The sequence below is a fragment of the Paroedura picta genome, chromosome 17 (assembly GCF_049243985.1).
Source record: "Paroedura picta isolate Pp20150507F chromosome 17, Ppicta_v3.0, whole genome shotgun sequence".
NCBI classification, from domain to species: Eukaryota; Metazoa; Chordata; class Lepidosauria; order Squamata; family Gekkonidae; genus Paroedura; species Paroedura picta.
In genome coordinates, this window is record NC_135385.1 from 23,694,328 (window position 1) to 23,714,698 (window position 20,371).

General features: G+C 55.4%; 2 protein-coding genes across 2 annotated transcripts in view; one reads left to right on the forward strand and one right to left on the reverse strand.

Annotated features, from left to right (window-relative positions):
* CIAO3 (cytosolic iron-sulfur assembly component 3) overlaps window positions 1-5,945 on the reverse strand; it is a 123,202-nt gene extending 117,257 nt beyond the window's left edge. The window contains exons 1-2 of the mRNA XM_077316964.1: window positions 5,722-5,945; window positions 1,372-1,681 (exon numbers count right to left, since the gene is read on the reverse strand). Of these exons, the coding sequence (XP_077173079.1) occupies window positions 1,372-1,681; window positions 5,722-5,890 (479 nt within the window). The 5' untranslated portion in view covers window positions 5,891-5,945. The remainder of the gene's footprint in view (window positions 1-1,371; window positions 1,682-5,721) is intronic.
* A 1,989-nt stretch (window positions 5,946-7,934) lies between these two features.
* SOX8 (SRY-box transcription factor 8) lies at window positions 7,935-19,347 on the forward strand. Its single transcript, XM_077316965.1, has 3 exons — window positions 7,935-8,535; window positions 13,692-13,930; window positions 16,096-19,347. The coding sequence occupies exons 1-3, from the start codon at window positions 8,078-8,080 to the stop codon at window positions 16,833-16,835; spliced, it is 1,437 nt and encodes a 478-aa protein (XP_077173080.1). The 5' UTR covers window positions 7,935-8,077; the 3' UTR covers window positions 16,836-19,347.
* The last annotated feature ends 1,024 nt before the right edge of the window (window positions 19,348-20,371 follow it).

Below are 20,371 nucleotides of genomic sequence, written 5' to 3' on the forward strand. Positions count from 1 at the left end.
TAAGATGCACAGTCAAATCTCCATTCAACCCCGTGACTCCGGGAGCACCCTGACTCTGCCTTGGCCTGGCCGACCTTACAAGGGGGTGGTGAGGAAAGAGCCTGCTGGAGAAACGGCACGGTACTAAAGGATCCAACCGGGTCTTGGGAAATCCCGGCACCAGGGCACCAAGAGAGCTCTTGTGGGGTGGGCGGTCTGATAATTTCATCCATCATTTATGGATTCTCGGAAGAAGGACCTAGGTAGATTCAGGGGGGCAGCCGTGGTGGTTTGAAGCAGCAGGGAAAAGTTGGAGGCCAGGCTTAATTCTGTTAAATCCCACCAGAACAAGAAAATAAGAAGAGTTCTGCTGGGCCAGACCAGGGAGGGTCCCTCCAGTCCAGCCTCCCGTCTCCCCCAGGGGACAGCCAGTTCCTCTGCAGGGCCAGCCGCAGGGCAGAGAGGCCGAGGCTGAGCCCTTCCCCTGAGGCTGCCTCCTGGCCCTGGCATTCCAAGGTTGACTGCCTCTGAATGTGGAAGTTCCCCACAACACCATGGCCAGTAAGCACTGAGAGAGCTCTCCTCCGGGAGTCTACCCAATCCCCTTTTAAAGCAGTTTACTCCTGTGGCCATCACCACACCCCCTGGCAGCAAATGCCACATCCGAATCACTCCTAGATTAAAGAAGTATTTCCAATGTGGGTGACGCTGGTGGGAGGGGAGTCAGGTAGGCCCACCACAAAGGGGGCCGGATTCAAAGTCGCTTCGTCCATGGGCAAGAACTATCAGCCGGGTCCCACCCCAAAACCTGAACAAAACAAATCCCACGAGACATAAGCCAACCTGCTCCCTCCCCTGGGCCAACGAGGCGCCACAACAATGATACAGTTTGGACCAACCAGTGGCCTGTGATGGGGAACCTGCACAAAAAGGCAGCCTCAGCTGAGTGCTCTCCTGCAGGGAGCCCCTCGGATACCTGACCTGCTCCTACAGACGACGTTAACTCAGCTTCCCCCCCACAATTTATGCCGTCAGAAGAATTTGAGTCAAGGCCTTGTCCTCTGACCGCTTCGTCCTCGCAGCAGATCGGTTTTGCCCCACAAGCCTGGGCAAAGGGAGCCGTTGGACGTAAATCACCTGCCAAGGAACAGGGCCCAAAGACGCTCCCGATTGAGGGGGAGGGAGGTGGAAACGGCCAGCCTGCGTCCGACACAAACGCAATCTGGTCTCAAATGCCGCTTTAGACCACAAAGACCAGCGTTCCCAAAGAGACGTCGTGACGCTGAACGGGCGGGAGCCACATTTATGCCCTCGCTGGGACGGCAAACATAAGCTTGGGTCAGCCGGTTGGGCAAACAGTTGAGTTCCTGCAGATAAGATCAAGGGACTCACCAGGTCTGTCCGACGTTAATCAGGGAGAGGTAAAGCGCCCACAAGGCCATCATGAGCACCATGTTGGCACAGCCGGTGACCACGACAAATGCCGCCAGGGCCAAGCCGGCCAGCGCAAAGCCGTCCAGGGCGCCATCCATGCTGGACCAGTCCAGGAACCAGAAGAGTGTCGGGGCGTAGCTGAAGGCCTCCATGTTGATCTTCCCTCTGAAGTGGCGCCTGATGTTCTCCAAAAACAGCTTGGCGGGCAGAAGGCCCTTCTCGCCGATCAGAGGCTTGTTTTGGTGGTAAGCCACCAAAAAAGCGACAACTGCAAGGAGAAAGCGACAAAGGGAAAGATGAAGGATTCAGGACACTGGAGTCAGCTTAAAGGATATCTCAAGAGGAGGACGGAGAGGAAGGAGGAGAGAGAATGGTCCTCTCCCTCTCTCTGTCTGGGGCAGGGATGCTCTGCTTTCTTGGGGCTTGGGGGGCCGCAGTGGGAGGGCTTCTGGAGTCCTGGCCCTGCTGGTGGACCTCCTGATGGTCCCTGGGTTAGGGCCCCTGTGGGACACAGAGTGTGGGATTGGATGGGCCACTGGCCTGGCCCAACAGGGCTTCTCTTGCGCCCCCTTCCTCCCCACCCGCCAGCCCCGCTTCACGTCCCCACCTCGGACAAAAATAAAGAAGGGCTCTATGTCGGGGCGGCGGGGAGGACCGAGCTGTCCGCAATCTCATCGACTCTGATTAAAATTGCAATTTGCCGGGAAGTGTTGCCGAACGTGCTAATCAAACCTCGCCTCAAAATTGCCGCCTTGCCACCCAAACCCCTCATCAGCGCCAGAGCCCAAATTAGGCCTCTGACCGGTTTGCAAAGATAAACAAGGGAGAGCAAAAGAGTGGGGGAAACAAGACACGTATAGATATAAATATACAGGTATGTAAGGATGCACACATCTATACACGCACACATGCACACCCGACCAAGGCTGGAGGACACGCCGTATTTGTGCAGAGACGTAAAGAACGCTGGGGTTGAGGATTTTGAAGCGGCAGAGGTGCAGATTTATGGGACGGATGGACGGATTGCCAGGGAAAGGAAAGGAAAAGCAGGGATTTCTGTCTTTTCGAAACTGTCAGAAGCCGTCTGAACTCTTTCCAAACAGAGCAATAAAAGCATCATCAGATGGAAAGCTCCCACCCAGAATTAAACTCCATGGGTCTTAAAGGTGCCCCTGGACTCAAAGTTTGGGCTGGAAAGGCCGGGGATCTTCTTGATCTCTCTGTACGCCCAGGTAATGCGCGGTTGCTCCTTTCCCTCCGTTCCTTTCATTGTTGCCTCAAAACTTCCCCAGCTGTCCCTTGCGTTTGACAAATATTTTTATCCCCCTTCTCCAAATAAACAACGGCCTCAAAGCAGCTCCCGGAGAAAAGAAAACCACGCGGAAAGGTCAGGACGCAACTGAAGAAAGAAGCCAAGCCTTGGGCCAAAGGAAGGAGAGGCATCTCACAAACAAAGAACACCCCAAAGTCCACGACAACAAGGGGAAAAAACAAAACGCTGCACAGCAAACAAACCCTCCAGGTTTCTGACGAAACGGACCGGAAAAGGTTTTCGCCCGGCATCTTGGCCGTGGGCATCGAGATGCCAGGCTGCCACAAAGCTGCCCCAAGAGCCCACCCCGGGGAAATCTTCCGTCGTGGCCTGGGATGGAGGGGTGGCTACTGGGAGAAGGAGGCCAGAAAAAGCCAGGCACCAAGAGTGGAGCAGAGAATCCTTAATGCCCCAAGTGCCAGACTGGTTAGAGCAGGGGTGGTCAAACGGTGGCTCTCCAGATGCGCATGGACTACAATTACCATGAGCCCCTGCTGGGCTAATTGTAGTCCATGGACATCTGGAGAGCCTCCGTTTGGCCACCCCTGGGTTAGAGGATTGCAGCTCCAAAACAGCCCCAGGAATTGTGCCTGGAAGCCACCTAGCAGCCTTCCCACAGAGGTTGGTCAGCGGCCAGGGCCCAATCTCCTGAGCAAGACGATGCTCCCCAGAGGGAGAGGGAGGTGGCTGGGGCCAGGTGATGGAGGCGGGGAAGGTTGGCAGCTTCCAGGCTCCGTCGCGATGGGCCAGCTGGAGGGAAGCCGGGGAAGAGAAACAGTGCGGGATTTGCGACACCCCGCTTCCATGGCGAACACAAGCAGAGGTTGTCAGCGGCCCAGAGGCACCTCAGAGGTGGCTCGTCCGACCGGGGCAGCCACCTCGCGGGACTTCCTTGGTGGTCCCCCACCCGGATGCTCTGGACACCCTTGGTGGTCTCCCACCCGGGGCCAACCGTGCTTGGCTTCCAAGCTCCGGCCTCCTTGGGGTCATCCAGGTCAGGCTAAAAAGGACAGCAGTCTTGTGAATGGCTGGGGGGGGGGGCGGGGGAGCCCAATGCTACTCCTTCAGCCCCACCGCCCCACCCGGCCATCTACAGCTGGAGAGGGTGTATTCGGCAGTCTCCTTCTTTCCCCCACTGACTGTGCCTGCATTCGGTTCAAGCACATACAGGCCCACCAATTTTAAATATGCAAATGTCATCGGCAAGATACCCCCCCTTTTTTTAAAGAGATGCCCATCTACACTAGAAAGGAAGGGGGTATTGGCCAGTGTCCGAAGCCAGCAGCAGGCCGACGGCAGCGCAGAGGCACTCATAAAAACAGGTAAGAGGTCACGTTGGTCCAAAGCAGCACTGCACAGTTGGAGGGAAGAGCCACCAAGTTTTGTTCGAGGTGCAAGCTCTCTGGTGTGTGCACACTTCTGCCCATCCAGTGAAACTGAATTTCCTCCACTGTTGTGCAGACAGGGGGGGCGGAGGGGGGGGAACAGACCAAACAAAAACACCAAGCTGGAGTTACAAAGTTGCAAAGTTGACTGAAGTTACAAAGTTACCACTTGAATCGCAGAGGAAATGGAAGATACAAGAAGCAGGCTTCAGGGAGTTAAGGGGCAGAGAGAGGTACTCTATTGTGATTTCTGCTTGGCCCTGGAATCTGTCAAGCCCCTTCATTTGGCTGCAGGTTTCCTGCCCCGGAAGGCTTATACCTTGAGCAGAACTGTGTTGGCAGCATCTATGTCACCCAGAGCCACAGGATCTGGTCCCAGTTCCTTCCCCGTCCTCCCCAGCTCACCACGCTACAAAGAGGAGAGGAAGCGTCCACCGTTCGCACTCAGCAAAGACACAAAGACACAAAACCCAAAAGGCCGCAGTGATGCACCAAGCGTGTTTCACCCCCTGTCTTTAAATAACCGGAGGAGCCTGGACTCGGCTCATCCACGGAGCCCAAACAACTCAGAGATGTTTAGCAAAAAGCACAAATCTGACAAAACCTGGCCACATTTCACACACACACAAACACAGGCACACACGGACATGGACACACACACATACACACAGCTATGCGCCTGGAGCCAAAAACTGGCGGCACCTCCGACCGAAAGCAGTATTTCTGGGCGGGGAAAAAAAATACGAGGCTATTTTGCACCCAAGACACAAGGCCCTAAATTTAGGCCCAAACTATAGGTCTGACAAACGGAGCCATTCATGAGCCGGGAGGGTGAGGAATGAGCTATTTAAACACGGCCAGACGCAGCGTCCCTTGGCAAAGCGGGAAGCCCAAACACCGCTGCGATGTCCTTGCATTAATTTCGAAAGGAGAAAAAACAAACCCAGAGGCAGAGCTATTTTCAGCCGGGCCCTGGCAAGGCTGAACTCGCCAGGCCGAGTCCTCCTGGGCGCTCTTTCGGGGCCCGAGCTTCCCTCCCGCCCTCCGCTCTCAGATGCCGAATACATATTTCAGTTGTTGTCCAAGATTCTTTCTAACATTTGGACAGGCCACCGGACAGTGCAGCAGGCCTGCCCCTTTGGAGCCCACCAGGAACGATCTCAGGGCCAAAATGTCCCCCACCCCAACAATATGGCCTTCGGGAAAGCTGTGCACACCCCTTGGGACACCCCCGCAATGCCGGTGGACCCCAGGTGACCCCTGCGGTGCTTTCTGAAGAATAAGGGCCACCTGGGCAGGTGGGCAGGCGAGTGGGCACGCTCCAAGCCTCATTTGGTTCTTGAAGTGCAGAGTTACACGCAGGAAACAGCGCACACCCTGCAGCCAAGCAGGCGCCCCTGGGATTGCAGGCCGACTGGGGGGTCCCCCAATATAGAGGGGGCGGGGGGAGCCCCGAGTGAGAGCAGAGTCCTTGAGTGCCCAGTGGGTGGGAGGAACGGCTGGGGATCTGGGCCCGCGGTCTGGGGGAAAGGCTGGAGGGGAGGGGAGGGGAGGCCAGGCCCCCCCGCCCCCCCCCGCGCATCCCCCTCCTCCTCCCCGGCGGCCACTCACAGTAGACGGCGGCGGTGGCGCGCAGGAGCGCCAGGCGCGCCATCCAGAAGGTGCCCGGGCGCAGGGCCGGCGGGAGGGGCTCCGCGTGGGGCTGCCCGGCCTCCTTCTCCTCCGCCTCCTCCTCCGGCCGTCCGCGCCGCCTCCGCAGCCCCCCGTCGCTCGCAGCCATGCCCGTCGGAGCCCCGGCAGCGCAGGGGAACGTGGCGCAGGCGCGCTAGGGAGGCGCCACGGCGCGGGCGCCGGTTGGAGAAGCCTGGCGGGCGCAGGCGCACAGGGCGCCGCGGGCTGCGGAGCTGCGCCGCCGGTCCTGAGTGCGAATCCTCAGCAGGGCAGCTCCTTCCGGAGGTCCCCCCCCTCCCTCCCGGAGTGCGCGGGGTGGGCCCGGGAGATGGCTCGGCCAGCCTCCCTCCAGCCACCACAGAGGCGGCCCCGACAGGGAAGATGGAGGGTGAACAGGCAGCGGCTTTTTCTCGGGGGGGGGAGGGAGGGGGGTCGCCAGTTCAAAGGAGTGGGCAGGGGTCACAAATGGACGCTGTGACCCCCGAGGATTGGAACTGGGGAGTGCATAGCCATCTGACGGAGAGGCTGATTCTGGGAAGGCTCAAGGGGGTGGCTGGTGACAGTGGAGGAGCGAGAGGGTCGGGAGTGTCCTGCAGAGTGCAGGGGGTTGGACTAGATGACCCAGGAGGCCCCTTCAACTCTAGGATTCTATGACAGGGCAGATTTTAAACAGGGTGGGCCTCCTCCGCAAACCCATAACCCCAGAAGAGTCCTTTTCTTCTTGCCAGAGCAGACGGAGGAGGGAGAACCGATGTGTTGGGCTGGCTGGACAGGAGCTGGGAGGATCTGGGTTCAAATCCCAGCTCGGCAACCTGGGCGACTTTGGATCCAGCCTGTTTGCTCAATCGTGGCCTAGCGCTGGACACGGACCTGCCGCCAGAGAGACTCACAATTTACCTTCTCTTGCTGAGAGCTCTCTGTGTTTTGGGACTCGGCTCTGGTTCTGAATTCGGTTCCGGCTGGAGACGCTGGCCTGCCTGAACGTCACTGGCTGTCCTTGAAACCTGTGGGGCAGAATCCGCATGGAAGGCAGCCGGCCTGTGGGTGCAAGCCTCGGGCAGCCGGCCAAACCTCTGCCGAGGAGTCTGGCTCCGCTGAATGTATACATTTTGCAAAAATCAAGTCAAAAGGGGAAGGGGGGGGTGCGCCAATCTCCAGCCGAACAGCTGCAAGGAAATATTAAAAGAGGAATTTTGGTCTCCCATCCTCTGTAAAAATCACAGCTAGGCAGAGCCTCCCGGGGGCCTGGGGGGATTCGGGAAGGGTCCTGGCCGCAGAAACCGGTTTGTAAAAGTTGGGAGCCGAAGCCCCAGAGGACTCTGCTCAAGGACGCCTCAAGGGCAGGGCCGGGTCAAGTCAGAAATGCTCTCTGGCCTTGTTATCTGAGGCAGAAGCATGGAGGAAAGGCCAATTATGAGTTCTGATGATGATGAAACTGCCATGTTCAAAGGCAGTCTACCCCTGTGAAGCAACTGGATCCTTCCCACAGGTCTCCAGAGATTTTATTCCCGCCCTCACTCCAATGTTATGGCTTGCTTTTCTGGTGACCGTGCTGCCCACATGGGTACAGGTGAGGGTGCCTGTGTCTATCTACATCAGTGGCCAATCGGAAGCCTCGGGCCAGCCTACCGGCAGACCACTCCTCTTGCCGGCTGCCATCTGGCCTAGACAGGTAAACTGCCTCTTTCGCTGGAAGCTCCACTGTGCCGATCTAATACACAGCGGCAAGGAGTCCTGCAGGGATGAACACAACATCTGCTTTATGACCCGGTCGCCTCTTCACACTCCACCAAGATCAGTGGGGCAGGATGTTCAGGGTGCCCCCCCAACTTTGCCAAGAGCCCCCACATCTAGGGCGGTGGTGCCTTTCCTCTTGGGTGCCGGGCGGCTTACAGGGCCCGGCGCCCTCCTGCTCTCGCGCGGGCCGCTCCTTTCTGCGCCGTCGGGAGAATCTCCCCCTCGGCATCCCGCAGCCCTCGCAAGAGCCGCCCCCCGACGGCGCCGGAGCGGCCGCCGCCTTCAGCCCGCCTGTCGCTTTAAGAAGCCCCGCCTCGCCCCGCCCCTATGCAAAGCAGGCGGCGGCGGCCGTCCAATGGGGAGGCGTGGGGGGCGGGGCCGGCTGGCCCTACTCTGGGCGCGCGGGGCCGGCGGGCGCCGCAGTCGGGCTTCGGCCGGGAGCCGTCGGGGCGCTTCGCGGAGCCGCGCGGGGATCGCGCGCAGCAGGGCAAGGCGGCGCGGGATCGGGATCGGGTTCAGGACCGGGAGGATCGCGCGCGGCGGCTGCCCGGGGAGGCCGATGCTGACCATGAGCGAGGAGCGCGCCAAGGCGCTGGAGGCGCCGTCCAGCCCCGCGGGCACCGCCAGCTCCCTCTCGCCCGCCGCCTCCGACTCGGACGCGCCGTCGTCGCCCGCCGGCTCCGAGGGGCCCGTGGCCGCGGCGTCGGGGGCGTCGTCGGGGCGGGCGGGCAAGGGCGGCGAGGCGGCGGCGGCGTCGTCGGCGGGGTCGGGCGGCGAGGCGGACGAGCGCTTCCCGGCCTGCATCCGGGACGCCGTGTCGCAGGTGCTCAAGGGCTACGACTGGAGCCTGGTGCCCATGCCCGTGCGCGGCGGCGGCGCCCTCAAGGCCAAGCCGCACGTCAAGCGGCCCATGAACGCCTTCATGGTGTGGGCGCAGGCGGCGCGGCGCAAGCTGGCCGACCAGTACCCGCACCTGCACAACGCCGAGCTCAGCAAGACCCTCGGCAAGCTCTGGCGGTGAGTGCGCGGCCCGCGGCCCCCAGGGACCGGGCGGGATCCGACGGGACGGGTCCCCGGGGAGGCGCCGCTGCCTTTCCTCCGAGGCGCGGCGAGCGCAGCCGGACTTTGTGGGGGTCGCCGGGCTGCTCGCAAAGAGAAGCGGCGAGCGATGCGCCCAGTTCCCGGCCGAGGTTCATGGGGCAGGCGCCCTTCTGGGACCCCCCCCCCCCCCGTTCCCTCCGAGCGCCACAGCCCAGGCGATCCTCAGCCGCTCGGCGACGCCTGGGGGTGCTGAAAAGCAGAGTCCCGACAGCCGGCGCTCTCTGGTGACCCTCTCCAAGTGGCCTTGCTTTTTTGCTGGCGGGTTAGATGGCCTCAGGAGGAATGGATGCGAGAGGATTGGGAGGTCTGCCCAGGGACAGTGAGAATCCGGCAGAAGGGCCGGGAGGGGGTCCGGGAGGGTCTCCCCTGCCCCTGGGTGGCTTTTGTGGGGCTCTCGGTGCCTGCTCCGGAGCGGCCTCGTAGGAGACGGTTGTGTTGGGAAACGCTTCCTGACAACCGTGCGTCCCTCTGGCCGGCCTCGCCTGGAGTGGCTCCGGGAGCGCCTCCGCCGTGGGCTCGGGTGGGCCCCCGCCACAGCCTCCCCCTGCCTCTGCGCACGGATGCCGACAAATCCCCCCAAATCTGGGAACACATGGAGAAAATCAAAGGCGCAGCCGGAATAATGCGGGACAGCTGGGGAGGGGGAAGGTTCAAACCGGGGACGCTCCGGAGCTTTGAGAAACATTCCCCCAAAGTGTAGCCTGACTTTTCCCAGGCCGGGCCTCTCCTGGGCGGTTGGGCGTGGACCTTCCCGGGGTGCCGCTGAGGCCGGAGCCGGAGGGTGTGTGGCCGGGCATCCCTGGCATGTCACGGGGACCTCTCGGCCCTCACCTCATTTGTGTGCTGGCCTCGGATTGGCAGCGATTTCCCAGGGTCTTGGGCAGGGAAGGGTCTGACGGGAGAGGCTGGAATCTGAGCACATTTCAGAGTTTGTTTTTCTTTTGAACTGGGTTAAGAGGGAAAGGGGAGAGTCGACTGTTCCTCCCCGAGAGACCAGATGACGCCTGCTTTCGAATATCCGCACAACTAGAAAACCACTTTGGCATTTTTTGTATGGTCGTCCTCGTCCCGAATATCGCGGGGAGGGTCCCGATAGGTGGAGAGGGTGGTTTGATCTCCCAGGACGTGGAAAACAGATTCCCCTCTGACCCCCAGGGATTTTAAGAAGGGCAAACCAAGTTTGCATCTTCTCAGTGTCAGCCAGCGTAGCTAAGGTGCCCTTTTCAGCCGTCTGTTCCGGAGGGCTTCCGGTGGGCAGCTGGGTCAGTCCGAAGCCGCAGAACCAAGTTTGAGTCCGGGGGGGGGGGGCCTTGAAGGCCAGCCAAGCTCTGCTTGAGGTCTAAACTTCCCTGGGCACGAATCAAACTTCGTTTTGTTTAGGATGGGAAGCGTCAAGGTCCTGCTGGCCATTTCCCACACTGGTAGTTTTCACTTTGGGGAAGCAGGGTGTCTGGCCCGGCTCTAAGAAAAGCTTTCTCCGTTTCTTCCAAGGACACTCTTGTATAGTCATTTATGCCAGTTGTAGAAGACCAGTGGAGTAAAACATGGATATTCAGCCTTGGAGGAAAACAGCAACGGCACATGGGTTGCCATTCCAGCCGAGGCTTCCAGTCGGAGGGGTCTCCTGATGGGAGGGGTCTTGCCGTTACTCTGATGTGCCTGGGATTTGGGGGCAGAGAGGTGTCCTAGGTCATTTGGGGAAAGGGTCGGACTGTTTCCTGCTCATGCCCGGACAGAAATGCTCGCGAACTGGCAGGCCTTCTTGGTCGCTCCCTTCCGATAAGGCAGATGGAAGAACGTGCTGGGGACCCAATAAGCCCTCTCCAGTCGCTCCCCGAAGGGACGGGCCGTTTACAGCAGGCCTCTCAAACCCTTTGCTCCTTTCAGAGTTCATTTGGGAATGCCCCCAGGCTGTGGGGCTGCTCGGAGAATAGCCAACGAGCCGTCAGTTCTCTTCAGGGGACGGTGCCTGCTAGGAGCATGGCGCATGGGAGAGAACATGAGCATCCTGTGTATCCATGCACGGGCTGAGCGAGGAACACAGAGGGGTCGGGTGGAGTGGGGGCGTCAGATATGGCTGTCGGGAATGCCGTCTGCGTGAGGTCAAATTGTCTCCAGTTGGCATCTGTGTGTAACTGTGTAATAACTTTAGCCACGAAGCTGCGGATTGCGGAAGGGACGTATGCACCTCCGCTGATACACAAACCATGTTCCCGTGTGGTCAAGTCCGCCCCTCCTAGACTGCCGTCCCATTGGCTGTTGAAGGGTTCAGTCCCCTCATATTTCTAGGCTAAATCCAAACTGGAACCGCACCTCTTTCCTTTACCCAGAGCTCATGGCGGAAAAGCCAAGAAGGAGATGGGAGACCTCTTCCCACAGGGCATCGATCCCCCAAATCAGTGCGTGGTCGGTGCCTGCCCCATGGCAAGATAGCTTGCGTGCAGATTTGGAAGAAAGCTCCTTTGGGCTAAGTGAGACTTGCTGCTGAGTAGACATGCAGGAGGCTGTGGGGCGTACCTTCCACCTGGCAGGTTAGATCTCGACTCCAGAGCCCGTTCCCACATGCAAGGCGGTCGCTGCCTCTCCAGCCGTCACCCACAGGTGTCATCACTGGCAAAACACCCAGGAAACGCGCCCTGTTTTCCAAAAGGACCGGTCGACCCGTTCGGCTGTTAGTGGTGGAGGGATCGAATGAGTTTGGCGCATGTGTGAATGTGTCTTCTGGCCCTGGGGCACATGGTCCCTTTCCAAGAAGGTGGCCTTCTGTCCCCGACAGAAGGAAGACCCGGAGACAGACCTCAATGCCCAAATGGGTTTAGGAGAGTGGTTTTTGGGGGGTGGGTGGGGATTTGCTTCGGTTCGGTTATACCGAACGGAAATTGAGACGTGGCTAGAATTTGGAGAGCAGACGGTGAGCCCCAGGTGTGTGTGGGGGGGCTTTTTTGGGTTCCTCCAGTCAGAGCAATGCTCTTTCATGGATATTTGGAAAACTGATGTCAGAGAGAGGCTCAGATACCTGTGTCCAGTTCCCCCCACGGCTGTGGCTGTGTTGTGTGCTGTGCCTGAGTTATCACACAAAGGATAAAACGGGTGGGGAAGATGCTGTGTCTTGCTCTGTTGAGCTATCAGGAGATCATCTCGGGATCACAACCTCTACAATTAAAATAAAACGGCATGCATGTTTTCTTTGGCTTGCATGCTCAGGCACCCTGTATGTTGTACAGTCCCATTTTAAAAAAATGTAGACCCCGATTCTTGTGGAGAGAGGCAACCAAGCCGAGGTCTGTGATGTTCAGGTGGTTGGTTCCTGGCCTGAGCAGGGCAATGTTCTTGGAACGTTTTCTGCTGCGCAAGGTCCCTTTGTGTGTCCATGCCCCACAAAACAGCCCATCAGTCAGCAGAAACGGGGATAGAGATTAAGTCTGAGGGCTGTTTGTGGCCCTGGTCCAATAAATGGAGCCCTGGTGGAACCCAGTCCTTGTAATTTGAGAACCCAAGAAAAATACTATTTATCTGTTCTGGGTTGTTGTTTTTTTTCTAAGTTTTCGCGATTTAACTGGGGTGAAAGTTCTCTGCAGCCAAGAAGCCAATTCTGTTTTTCTGTCCCTCTTCCGGAGGGCTGCTGAAACACTACCCAAAGTTAGGGGACCTTTTGGTTCTCTTACGTTTGTCAGGGAAGGGGATGGACCCTGGTCAGCGGAGCCGGACTCCCAGCATGGCTGTGGAATGACAGTAGGAAGAATAACCGTGGCCAGGATTCGTCCCACCTCACTCGGCTGGAATCGCTGGGGAGTGGAGTGGAGTAATTCTGGCTAGGACTGTGGGGGAATGCATTTATAGTAAAATCAAGCCACTTGTTTCTGTTCGGGGCGTTTGCCTGTAGTTGTTAATGCTTTACGTACTTTCCCAAAGCATCTCAGTAGTTCCTGAGTGCGCCGTTGTGGCCCTGGAGCGAAAATGTCCGCCCCTTCCAGGCCCTTCTGCAACAGACAGTAAAACCCCAAGAGTTTTCCTGCTCCCGCTGCCCCCTCTCTAATGAGAACCGTTTTCCGTTGTCGCAATGTCGCAAATCGGCAATCTCCTGTGGCCGAATCTTCGGGGGCTGCTGGCACCTTTGGACTCCTTTGCTATTCACAAAAAGTTGGGCCGCGTTGCACCGGCTGTGTTCTTCCAGGGAACGGCCCGGGCTCCTAGTGACGGAGGGGGAGTTATTTGAGGACGTTGTCCTGTGGCAAGATTTGCTGCCGTCCCAAAGCGGCCAAGCGCTGAGAGCCTGGATGGGACTTGGGTTCGCCTCCTGGCATCGGGACAAAATGGGATGTGCGATGCAGAGGGACGCGATGTCTTGTGGCTTGCGATCCGGATTCTAATCCTGCCTCCAAAAAAGAAACCTGGCTGTTTTTCACAACTGGGGGGGAAGGCAGCTCTGGCCTCTGGGAATTGGGAACAGGCCGCCAGCTCTGCAGTTTGACAGCCCCTCCGTTGGCAACGGCAAAGGCCGGGGGGTGGGCCCCCAAATGTCCCTAGAGGCCTGTTAGTGGGGCTGGCCAGTTCTCTGGCACTGCTACGGCGACCCCAGGGGGCTTGCAAGGTGAGAGACATCCAGGGGTGGTTTGCATAGCAATCCCAGACACACTTGGTGGTCTCCCATCCAACTCCTCGCCAAGACCAATCCTGCTTAGCTTCCAAGATCACGTGAGGTCAGGCTATTCTGGGCTCATCAGTGCTTTTTAGACCTTTGAAAGAAGGGAGTTGTTTAACACAGTCTTCACTGGCGTTTCTCTTTGCTTGACTAAGTAATGACTTCATAGTCTCTTAGTAGTTGAGAATTTCCCACATTCTGCAGCGGGTTGGACTAAATGACCCTGGAAGTCCCTTCCAAATCATCCGCTGCTTTCAGATGCTTTCCCAGCCTTCCCTGAAACTGTCTGCTTGCCTCCGGCACATCAACGCCCCTCTTATCTGTGGCACGCTTTCTGTGACGAGTTTTAGCACCATTAAGTCTCCGGTGGTTGCCAAGGGGCAAGACCCCCTAATATGTTTCTCTCTGCCTCTTTCTCTCCCTCGTGAAGTTTGCTGAGCGAAAGTGAGAAGCGGCCGTTTGTGGAGGAGGCGGAGAGGCTGAGGGTCCAGCACAAGAAGGACCACCCCGATTACAAATACCAGCCCCGCCGGAGGAAAAGCGTCAAAGCCGGCCAGAGCGACTCCGATTCGGGGGCCGAGCTGAGCCACCACGGCGGGAGCCAGATCTACAAAGCGGACGCTGCGCTGGGGCCCATGAGCGAGAGCCACCACCATGCCGACCATGCAGGTGAGAGGATCCCCGGGGGACGGGCCTCACGTCCTGCCCGAATGCACGGCTTTGCCTGAGGGACCCGGGTTCAGGTTTGCTGCTTTTGGAAAACCTTCGGGGAGAGGAGCAAAGCAGGCAGGGGGTTACCTAGTTGCCACAAAGCAGAATTTCCTGTGGCACCAGTGCATAGAGCGTGGATCCTAGCATTTCCAATGTGTAAAAGAACCTCAAGTGGCGAAGGGCTTCCAGGTACTCCCAGAAACTGGGGCGTGTATGTGGAACGTTCTGTTGGCCAACTGAGGCCTTGGTCTGTGTCTCCGGTGCTCACAGGAAGTTCCGTCACCATGTCGTTGGCAATACATCGATCCCCTGATGTTTGGGCACAAGTTCTTGGGCAGAAGTCATTCTTATCATAGAGTTTTGCCCAAACACCAGAGTGTCTGCACATCGCAACGGGATGATATCACTTCTGGTATGCATCTCAAGTAAGGGGATAAAGTCCTGCCCCCCTTCCCCACCAGTTGCTAGGAATACCTAGAAATCCACCTGGGAACGTTGTCTGTGATTGTTTGTTGGAAATCACCTAGAACCTCCAGGGCTCAAACTCTGTGCCCTGATTGGTGGACTGTCCCCTAGTGATGGGAAAAGCCTCACTCCAGCTGACGCTTGGGTGGAGCTTGCTTCAGCCAAGCTGAGCTCGGTGGACCCTTGCAGGTTTAGCATTTCCTCCATTCCTAAACAGCACATGGGCCGGATCATGTCGGCCTCCAGCCTCCTGGCGACACGCAAGGCAAAACATAATATTGAGTAAAAAGAGCCTGCGAGGGGCTTTCCGGCTCACCCGAGGCCTAAGCAGGGGGCTGCTTTCCAAAGTTCAGAGGAACTTGAAAGCATCAAGTGGCTTTGGTGGTTGTTAGCCATGAAAGGTGAACAGAACCTCCCTGTTCAAAGGCAGTATACCTCTGAGAACTGTCTGCTGGGGTCCCTTGTGGAAACTGATGGTGGGGAGGGGATGTTTTAGGCTGAGGGCTACAAAGCAGCCACAGGTGGACTCTGGCTTTCAGAGAGAATTGGGGGAAGTCAACGGGTCCAGTCCATATCTGGCAAGGTGGCTCCGTTAACTATGACAGTGCCAGGATTAGAATATCTATTTTCCCACTTTTGGTCTGCACGTCTCTCTGTTCTCTCCTAACCTCCTCCTCCAAATATTTGTTTGCGAGAAGACCTGGTGCTCGCACCACAGTGGTTGGGAGAAATCCCTGTTGCGCATAGCGCATTTCCCTCCTCTCAGACGGTGAGCTGGCCGGTCGTTTTTGTGGATTCCAAGGGGATTACTCACGTCTTGCTGTTTCAGACATGTTTGCTCTCTCCGTTTGTGTCGGACCCCTTTCTTTCTGACATTGTGTGTGTGTGTGTTTGTGTTGGAAGGATTTTGGAAAATAATTTTGTGTGTGTGTACACACACACACAGATACATCGCAGCTGAAATCTATGTGCTTCTCATAAAGCCGGGATGGAATAGATATCGTTGCTGCTTTTCTTTGTATTTCCATCTTGGTGAGGAAATTCGTTTCTGTCTTCTGGCTATTCTCATTAAGACCATCAAGAGAAGCCATGCAGGATCAGGCCAGTGGCCCGTCCAGTCCGTGTCACACAGTGGCCAAAACCCAGGTGTCCATTTGGGATGTCCTTTCTCATGGATGGGTCCCCTGGCCTTTATCCAGATTGTCCATCGTTCCCTGTTGTATGGGTTCCCTCCACTCTCTATATTGACTTGGTCTCCCACATCCAGGGCAAAGAGATCTTTGTAGAGATCTCCGTGGCAGTGCCGTAACCACCCGCGTACCTCTGTTTCCTGACAGAGCCTTGACTGTATATCTTCAGGTATCCAAAGGTCTCTTTCTGTCTCAAATAACTTGGCTTTAGGTCCCCTGCTGCCCTTTACATCTAGAAACGTGTTTGAGAATGACCACCACGTGCCTTCTCTCAGCTTCTCGTGCTGGTCAAAGACATTTTGATAGCTCCTGGGAGGAGGAAGGTCTTAGAGGTACGGATGTGGGTCGAATTTATCGAACGCAAATTCTGTGTGCTCTGTGCACTCCAGGGATCACTGTTTCAAGTTCAGGAACATCTCCAGAAGATACGAAATTCTCTTGTCCTCAAACGTTCTGCTTTGTCTCTAGGGCAGCCCCACGGACCCCCGACCCCGCCCACCACCCCGAAGACGGACCTTCACCACGGGAGCAAACAGGAACTGAAGCACGAAGGGCGCCGCCTGGTGGAGAGTGGAAGGCAGAACATCGACTTCAGCAACGTGGACATCTCGGAGTTGAGCAGCGAGGTGATCAACAACATGGAGACCTTCGACGTCCACGAGTTTGACCAATATTTGCCGCTCAACGGCCATTCCGCCATGACTGCGGACCACGGGCAGAACTCCACGGCCGGTTCTTACGGGGCCGCCTATTCTCATTCGGCCAACGGCGCCAACGGCGGAGCAGCTCCGGTGTGGACTCACAAGAGCCCGTCCTCTGCGTCCCCTTCGTCCGCCGAAAGCGGTCAGCAGAGGCCCCACATCAAGACGGAGCAGCTGAGCCCGAGCCATTACAGCGACCAGTCCCACAGCTCTCCGACTCACTCCGACTACGGATCTTACACGGCCCAGGCCTGCGCCACAACGGTGTCCTCGGCCACGGCCACGGCCTCCTTCTCCAGCGCCCAGTGTGACTACACCGACCTGCAGAGTTCCAACTATTACAACCCGTATCCGGGCTACCCATCGGGCATCTACCAGTACCCCTACTTCCACTCCTCCCGGCGTCCCTACGCCACCCCGATCCTCAACAGTCTGTCCATCCCTCCTTCACACAGCCCCACAGCAAACTGGGACCAGCCGGTCTACACAACTCTGACGAGACCTTGAGAGGGCCAAAGGAACCGTTGCTTTGAGGCCCTCCTCTTCCTCCCACTCGCCCCCGCGAAAACACCGCAAACTCTCCACGCCCCAAGCGGAAAGAAGAAGCCCGGAAAACAACGTGAGCAGCCGGAGTGTCCTTTCTTTGCTCCAAGTGCCTCCTTCTCTGTACGACTGGACGCCTTCCCACCCCAAACCTTTTGGAAAGACAGAGTTCTATTTTCTTTATTATTAATAATTAATAATAATAATTAATAAAAGCCTCCAGACTGATGCTTCCTCTTGAATACATGGAGGGCAGGGTTTAATCTTACTCCTCTGTGAGGACTTGAAGCCAGCGGCCCGCCATGTGTGCAGGACAGTCCGGAGAAGGAAGCGGATCGGGTGGAGCTATTCGAGGGGTTTATTGCAATCGGGAATTTACGCCAGCCTACGCGGAAAGATTTCGACATAGTTCTGTTGTTTGTTTGTTTTTTTAAAAATCCTAACCGTACAATTAACAATACCGAAGGACCGTACAAGAATCTTTGGGGACCAACTCGTCCGCTAATGTCCGAATTCCTTCGTTGTAGTTGCAAGATTTCTTCTAATCAAGGTTTGGCTACCAGTAACGTTTTGTTTGGGAGTAAAAGACAAAGAAATTGTGTGTGGCACTCTCAAAGGAAAGTGTTGATTTTTGTTATTGTTGCTTTGGGGGGAATCAGTCTCTTTTAATATGTATTTATGTTCTGTGTAATTTTGTCTTAATTAATGAAGTAATTCTGTGCGAGAAGTAGAATTTTAAGAGATTTTTTTAATGGGGTGTAAATTAGTGGAGATGAGATGGATTATTCTTCTGGATTCGAAGGAAACAACTGTGTGTAACCCCCAAAAATCTAGGCATAAAAGTACATTTGGAATGATTTAAAAAAACAACAACTAAGCAGCAAAGGGCAAAAATTTTGGGACAGGAATAAATAATCTCCCATGAAGCAATGAGTATTTAATGGGAATGCCCACATAACATTTGGAAAACAAAATACATCTTACAGGTTCTGGTTCCAAAAGAAGCCACCTTGGATTGTTAAAATGGTGGCAACCACCAGACCTTCTCCAATATTTAGAATTCTGAGATAGACTGCTTTTCCACATGGGTGTTCTGCTTCATGTCTCAAGGGCATCAGCGGAAATCTCCAAGAATTTGTCTAATATTTTCCCTCAAACCCCTCTAAACAAATGGCCGTTGCCACCTTGCGAGGTAATACATCCCAAGTTGATCCCTTGTTTTATGAAGTATTCAGTTTTGCCACTGCGAATCAGACGCAATGAATGGCTGCCAGGGACTCTACAAAAGAGGTGGAGAAAACATCCCTTTCCAAGTGGATTTGGGTTCAGATTTCCACTTGAGAAGAGGGACCAGATTCCCCAGCCCCACCCGCCGTGCAGAAGGACGCTTGACATGCAATGATTCCATGTTCCCAGCTAGCACCAAATTCAGAAGTAGCTGCTGGTTGGGAAAGAATTTTCTGGACGTACCTGGCAGACGTCATGTGGATGTTTGGGGCTGGTTGCTAGCTGCCTGCCGGAGCATGACTCTGTCTCTTTCCAGGGCGGGGGGGACGGAATGTAATCTCCCATTCCAAACGAATATTTTTGCCTGCGCATTTTTGCCTGGACAATACAAGCAAAACCTTAAGTTGGGTACGGCTTCTTTCCCTCTCTTCAGCTGGACTACTCGAGTGTAAATGCGGGAAAGGGAAAACTGCAGGGGGGAAATAGAATAATAGGGTTTTTCCCCCCCATCCTCCTGTGCCAACAAGTTTCAACATGCTAAATTGGATTTGAAGGCATCATTGAATTTTTGGACTCTATCAGAAGCACAGCCGGTTTCAAGAAATTACATTTTAACCAGAAGTTACAGATTGAGTTTCACTTTAATGTTGCCTGTTTAGAGCCCAGATGTCGTCCATCAAAACTGTGAAAATAAACCTTCTCCACTATATTTTGGTTAGGGTATTTTTATATATATATATATATATATATATATATATATATATATATATATATATATATATATATATATATATATATATATATATATATATATGTAGACTAATATTTCATTGATGTTTTGTTTCATTGTATGCTGAGCATATAATAACTATCTAACGTCGTGCCTTTTAAAAGAAAAACTTTATAAATCTTTAAACTTTTCAGAGACTGTTTTTATCTTTTCTATGTTTTGTATCCTTGGAGTTTTTCTTGGGTCTTTCTTTTCTTTTGTTTCTGAAAGGGTTTTTTTTTTCCATATTGCCTTTTGGGGAATTTGGAGTGGGGAGGGGGAAATCAGGGGGGCGTAATGTCGGGGGGGGGGGACACACGCCACAGGACACACTCTTTGATACAATCCGCTTTTCTGTACAAAGTCGGAAGCCCTCCCGCTATTCTTTCTCTGTTCCGTTCACTACTAGCTTCCAACCAAGTAATGCTAATTTTTGTACAGCTCCATTTGATAAAATTAAAGAAAATACCTTTTATTTACCATTTGTTGATATGTTTATTACCCTTAAGAAGTAGCATTGTGTCCGCTTAAAGGAGACCCTGTGGCTTTCTTTTATGCCCGGCTTTGCACTACCCAAAGGAGTCTCAAAGCAGCTTCCCTTCTTCTCCCCACAGCAGACGCCCTGTCAGGGAAGTGGGGCTGAGAGAGCTCTGACAGAACTGCTCTGTGAGAACAGCTCTAAGAGCTGGGACTAGCCCAAGGTCAGCCAATTGGCTGCATGTGGAGGAGAAAGGGGGAATCAAACCCAGCTCTCAAGATTAGAGGCTGCCGCTCAAACGCTACACCAGGCTGAAAGATGGAGTCTGTTTTGGCCACAGGACTCTCTGCCCACCGTGGGAGATTTTGAGGACAAATGTCCCTTCCCGTCTCTGTAGAAGCAGAATGAGATGTCGAGGGCCTTTCTAGGATAGGTTTTGGATTAAAGCTGGATACAGAATCGCCTCAATGTGTCATGGGATTAAGGCAAACTGTTGATCTGTGGCCTCCAGGGGCTTTAGCCGTACACAATAGTTTCTCCCTGCGTTTCTTTTCTTTCGCCAATTCAGTGGCCAGGATTGCAGAGATGTAACCCTTTCCTCTTCCCCCTCCCCTGTTTTGTCACTGGCAAAATCCTCTTCTGCCAGGGATTTCTGGCTTTCTTTGGTCGGAAGGGAAAGATTAAAAATGTCCCTTTCAGCTTTTGTGGCAGAAAAGGAGCCACTTCACGCAACCCCGGAAGTCTTTACGGCTCCTGAGGAGGTGGGGAGCTCCCTCTCCCTGGCGGCCTTCAAGCAGTGGCTGGACAGACCCTTCTCCTGGATGCTGGAGGCTGATCCTGCACTGAGCAGGGGGTGGGACTAGATGGCCTGCATGGCCCCATCCCACTCGGTGGTGCTATAAAGTCCCTCCAGACTAAAAAGTACGCTCGTAAGTTCCAGTTTGGGAAATTAAGACCTATAGATTTGGAGGTGGAACCTAAAGAGGTAGGGGCTTGGAGAGGGTCTCCAGTGGAGTCTGGCGACAC